This window comes from Fopius arisanus, unplaced genomic scaffold, assembly GCF_000806365.1.
Source record: "Fopius arisanus strain USDA-PBARC FA_bdor unplaced genomic scaffold, ASM80636v1 scaffold00064, whole genome shotgun sequence".
In the NCBI taxonomy this organism is placed as follows: Eukaryota; Metazoa; Arthropoda; class Insecta; order Hymenoptera; family Braconidae; genus Fopius; species Fopius arisanus.
The window spans coordinates 188,781-193,803 of NW_011887803.1; the positions used below are offsets into that span (position 1 = coordinate 188,781).

Genomic DNA, 5,023 nt, shown 5'->3' on the forward strand with positions numbered 1-5,023 from the left:
AAAAAAAACATGAGTAAGTGAGAATTTTTTAATCTATCAAATTTCGGGAGTCCTCCATTCAAACTTTTCCACACGATAAATTTTTCAATCACGACTCAATACTTCAATCGATGAAATAAATCAATTTCCAATATATTTTAATTGATCGAGGGTTATTATCTATTTTTCATCGATGTGTTAATAAAGAAAACAACTCATTAACTGGAACAAACAATAAATTTATTAGCACAAAAGTCCTAAAATTGACATAATGTTAAGCATAAAAATGCTTACTCAACGATTACGTGAGAACCATTTTAGCAACAATCACTCAAATCGATTTATTTATCTCAAAACAATATATCAATCACTGTTTATTCATTGATAAATTATTCTATGACATACAACGGTGCGAATTGGTTGTAATTAGTCACTTTTCCCAACAAATTCAAATGATTAATTTATTCTGATGGGAAAATTCATTGCATAATCCATCCATGGCCTCTAATTAACGTGCTAAAACACCTCAATGCCAATTAAACGTATAATTGTTCGTCGATTCCATTAAAACTTCCACTAACTTGAATACAATTATTGTCAGATGTTTTTTTAAGACTCTTCCCATTTCAGTGATTGGAAAAACAATTATTCTCGTTAATTAGCGAGTAACTCCGGACAAAATTCCCCGAAATATATTTCCATTCTCAATAATGACATTCATAAATGAAAATTTTTGGAAAATTCTTTGCAGCCAAATTTATCCAAATATTTTACAAATCATTATTGACTGCAATTGATTTTTTTATATCCTTGATTTTTTTGGAGTGAAAATTCTTTCTGTACATTGAAGTACACGACAAATACATAAATGGAAATCATTGCTCCAACATTTCAGGTTTGAAGAAGAGAAATATTTACTTCAAGTGGGTTTTTACGTCCTGAATTAGGTGGCACTAACTTAATGGCTGATTTATCTTCTCTAGGAGATTGACTGTTACCGTAATTTCTATTTTAACCGAAATTACGTAAAAAAACTGATGGTTAAGAGTTTTATTACGTCCTTTAGTACTGGGGTTTATCAGCCCATGGCCGATGGCACTCGTGAACCCACGGTGAAGTCTTTGTACTGGGAAAATACACAGATCTGTAATAATTCCAGAGAATTCCTTTTAAAAACCAGTGATTATCAAGTAGTCTCGATGAAAATTGAAAACATTAAGCTTTTTTTATGATAATGCAGGGTTATTCAATGGCTTAGGGGGTCTCGAGGGAATTACCTTGTCCTTTAACCTTTGACATAACTGGAGGGATATCGTCAGGAGCACCAGAGCATCATTTAACCAAGGAACACTGCACTCAGCCTGCTGAGACTCATATTTCAGACTTCCATGGGTACTTTCCAACTGATAAACAGCCAGAACGAGCTTGTAACTCTGTATATAAAAACTTATCGCCAAGTTTTCCGGTAAATTTGGATTCAATGATTTCTGAAAAATCAATAAATCATAAGAACCAAAAAATCGATCATTGCTTGAATGGTATTACCATATTTCGGCTCTTGATCAAATCATCAATCGCTTTTTTCTTAGGCACAATGAGACTAGTTCTGCTTCTCTGGAGGCATCCAAGAATATTTCCGAGGATATGCATCACCTCGTCGGAAGTTTTGAATGAATACTGTTTATCCACATTGTCAATGTGTGCTATGGCCTGTTGGAGGTGATTAGCTGCGTCCTGAATTTGTTGTAATTTCCATGGATGATCGTTCTGTATACTAGTCCTCATCGAGACACTCTGCTGTCTCTGGACTTTGAAAGTCACTTCCTGAATAAGATTTTTAATTCCAATCAATAAAAAAATCAAATCATCCATTGGAATTTATTTAATATATCGTTCATTACTGGAATAAATAATGATGAATAGATAAATTGAGAATTAGACATGAGGTAAATAAACATTATAATTTTCTATTTACTGCATTAGTTATGCTGTCCCCTGTGAGCACTGCAACGCATTTCACTTGGTCGTGAGGCCCAGCAAAAACAAATCTGTCGGTTTTGCATTGTTGGTCATTACCGAAGAGCGCCAGAGGAAATCTTTGTGCACATTCCTGAATAAATAGTCCATTAAATTATTGACAGTCGGAGGCAAAAATCATCGAGACAGATGCACGCGTGTTACGAAACACATAAAACAATTAACAAATGCACTTGCCATTAAAATTCCTCGTAATTGTGACAAAGACGAGTGCACCTCATCATGCAACACCCACTCGAACTCCATTTGCTGTAAAACGAATAAAAAAAAACCGTCAATTAACTCCACCCAGCCGAAAAAATGTGATAAAATAGAATAAATGTTGCACTCAAAGATTCATCCATTATCACCATGATAATAAATAATAGTGAGAAGTCGTCCAGTAGCGAAATAAATCAATAATTTATCGACAGCAGATGAATTCTTCCTGAATGACATGAATTACTACAGGACAGATATCGAATTAATATCCCCCACAATATTTTATTCTCTCATCCGCTCTTTGATAACTTATCATTATTCCAATGTGTGAGTGATGTGACGTATCGGTAGCTGTCAAATATTAATTTCTATGAGTGCTGTCAGTTGGAATTCAGTGTCTGGGGGCTAAACATAACCTGTGGATGTGGGTGAAGCTCGTAATTAATGTTTCAAAGAATTTGGATGGTAACGACATGTTCGGGACTGATATCACGGTTATCTATGAATGAGTAAATCATTCACAAGGTCATTACGATTAGATAAAATGTTAGGAGAATTCCTTACGAGATTGTGGGCTTCCTCCTTCTCACTGTCAGCCATTTTTTTTAACACTGATGGATGGGTTCAATGGAGATACCTTTTTTATCGAGAAATTGGTCATGTAGGTATCACCTGAGAATAATTTAACAATTTCCCGGACTTCTCCAGTTTTCTCTGGGAAATAATCGATCATTTCTCATTTTTTAAATTCACTTTTCATTTGTCTCCATTTGTTTCTATTAAACATTTCGAATATTCAAAAAAATTTTGAAATATTCAAATTTCTTCAACACGTCCCTCTGCTTTTAATAAAATTCCAGTAAAGATGAAGGGTGTCAGTATTTTTAACTGGATATTTCGGATTTGTTATGAAATTCATTAATTTTTATGTATTTTCACTGTTTTATTCACAGGTACGATTTGAGAATTAGTTCACACGCCACCGTCCCAGAATTTGTGGTTGAATTACATAACCAAGTCATACGCCGACGAAATTGCAGTAAATTGAGAAATCATTTTGAGTAGCAAAATAAAGGAATAATTACTGTTTTGTTTTGGCTCTCGAGATGGCAAGCATCAGGCCAGCTTGGAGACAGTGTTTCCAGCAAGTGAGTCAACCCTAATAAATTCGTGGTTCAATTATTTTAATTGTTGAATGACTATCCACCACTGACAGTTGAACTCCCATCGAAGCCCCCGACTTCATTATTTGATGAATGCAATTAAATTGCATACGTAATAAAAAAAATAGCCAACAATTTTTAGAATTGCATTTTGTAATCGCTTCTGGGTTTTGAGATATTGGTTTGAAAACTGTATTGCATGCTTTGTGGGTTTTGATCCTCAGGTGAGATCTCTTCATGCCTCTTCATGTCAGAATGCCGAGGCCAGGTTGAAGACCTTCTCGATTTATCGATGGAATCCGGATAAACCTGATGAGAAACCCTACATGCAGGACTACTCTGTGGACCTGAACACCTGTGGACCGATGGTCTTGGATGCGCTGATAAAAATAAAAAATGAAATAGATCCAACTTTGACATTCAGAAGGTCCTGCAGAGAGGGAATTTGCGGTTCCTGTGCCATGAACATCGGTGGAACCAACACCCTTGCCTGCATCAGCAAGATCGACAGCGATGTCAAGAGTTCCAGTAAAATCTATCCTCTCCCTCACATGTACATCGTTAAAGATCTCGTTCCGGATATGAATAATTTTTATAATCAGTACAGGAGCATTCAGCCCTGGCTCCAACGCACGGATGGAAAGAAAGTGGGAACACAACAGTATCTGCAGAGCGTTGACGATCGTAAAAAATTGGTCCGTCGATTTTCCAGAATTTGATTTCTGTCCCTTTAATTATGGTTTATATTTTCATACAATTATCGATTTATCTGGAAAATTATCGATTTATGGACGACATGCTAGAGGAATTTTTTGTAGATTATTGAATTTCTGATGAAAAAGATCTTTGGTGTTTCTGCCTAAAGTCAATGGTTTTCGATTCATCGAATTATCGAAGCTTGAATTTGAATTACAATTATCAATTGGCAGGTGAAATGATTGAATATTGATTTGTGGATTATTTTTGGGAATAGGATGGTCTTTACGAGTGCATTTTGTGCGCCTGCTGCAGTACCTCGTGCCCCAGCTACTGGTGGAACGGAGATAAATACCTGGGGCCTGCAGTTCTCATGCAAGTGAGTGAAAATGGAGAGATACACAATCCGAAGAAAATTTCCCTTTTGGGAAAAATTATACCAAAAGGGAAAGACGAATTTTTAAATTTAATTGTTCCAGGCATACCGATGGATTATCGATTCTCGAGACACCCAGACCAAAGAACGTCTGGACAAATTGCGTGATCCTTTCTCGGTCTACCGATGTCACACCATCATGAACTGCACGAGAACGTGCCCCAAGGGTCTCAACCCTGGAAAAGCTATTGCTGAGATAAAAAAATTACTCGGCAATGTAATACAGAAGGACAAACCAGGTCTCAACACCACAGCTCTTCATCACTGAGTCTAGAAACCTGTAGATTTTTCTCAAGCCAAGTAATCAATAAAAAAAATATTTGATAAACATGTATAAAGATGATTGAGATAGTTGAATAAATTTCGTGGTTCTACGAAGCTTCATAGCTCTCGTGAATTTTCCCAAAAATTTTCACTATGGAAGATATTCATCTAGCCATAATGAAAAAAATCCTATTTTCATCCCTCACTTGAATTCAATCTTTTTTGGAGTGATAGAGAGGTCCGCTAC

At 35.9% G+C, this 5,023-nt stretch overlaps 2 protein-coding genes across 5 annotated transcripts; one reads left to right on the forward strand and one right to left on the reverse strand.

Moving 5' to 3' along the window:
- Positions 1-197: 197 nt before the first annotated feature.
- Positions 198-2,864, reverse strand: rogdi (rogdi atypical leucine zipper). Of its 4 annotated transcripts, none has more exons than XM_011308979.1 (6): positions 2,782-2,864; positions 2,194-2,265; positions 1,955-2,089; positions 1,525-1,803; positions 1,257-1,466; positions 198-1,123 (listed from the first exon to the last, which is right to left on the reverse strand). In XM_011308979.1, the coding sequence occupies exons 1-6, from the start codon at positions 2,815-2,817 to the stop codon at positions 1,058-1,060; spliced, it is 798 nt and encodes a 265-aa protein (XP_011307281.1). In that variant the 5' UTR covers positions 2,818-2,864; the 3' UTR covers positions 198-1,057. The 4 variants fall into 4 exon arrangements, with proteins under 4 accessions (XP_011307281.1, XP_011307285.1, XP_011307282.1 ...); XM_011308983.1 differs by lacking the exon at positions 2,782-2,864 and adding an exon at positions 2,634-2,769; XM_011308980.1 differs by lacking the exon at positions 2,782-2,864 and adding an exon at positions 2,349-2,607.
- On the forward strand, positions 2,800-4,890 carry SdhB (Succinate dehydrogenase, subunit B (iron-sulfur)). Its single transcript, XM_011308978.1, has 5 exons — positions 2,800-2,878; positions 3,171-3,365; positions 3,605-4,075; positions 4,354-4,455; positions 4,556-4,890. The coding sequence occupies exons 2-5, from the start codon at positions 3,324-3,326 to the stop codon at positions 4,778-4,780; spliced, it is 840 nt and encodes a 279-aa protein (XP_011307280.1). The 5' UTR covers positions 2,800-2,878; positions 3,171-3,323; the 3' UTR covers positions 4,781-4,890.
- Positions 4,891-5,023: the final 133 nt, after the last annotated feature.

Bases quoted from the DNA above. Each gene is read 5' to 3' on its own strand.
- rogdi (XM_011308979.1), bottom strand. From the start codon at position 2,817: ATGGCTGACAGTGAGAAGGAGGAAGCCCACAATCTC. The intron at 2,090-2,193 runs GCAAGTGCATTT...CTATTTATTCAG, and splicing joins AATTACGAGGAATTTTAATG to GAATGTGCACAAAGATTTCC. The intron at 1,467-1,524 runs GTAATACCATTC...TTGATTTTTCAG, and splicing joins TGATCAAGAGCCGAAATATG to AAATCATTGAATCCAAATTT.
- SdhB (XM_011308978.1), top strand. From the start codon at position 3,324: ATGGCAAGCATCAGGCCAGCTTGGAGACAGTGTTTCCAGCAA. The intron at 4,076-4,353 runs GTCCGTCGATTT...TTTTGGGAATAG, and splicing joins TTGACGATCGTAAAAAATTG to GATGGTCTTTACGAGTGCAT. The intron at 4,456-4,555 runs GTGAGTGAAAAT...TAATTGTTCCAG, and splicing joins GGCCTGCAGTTCTCATGCAA to GCATACCGATGGATTATCGA.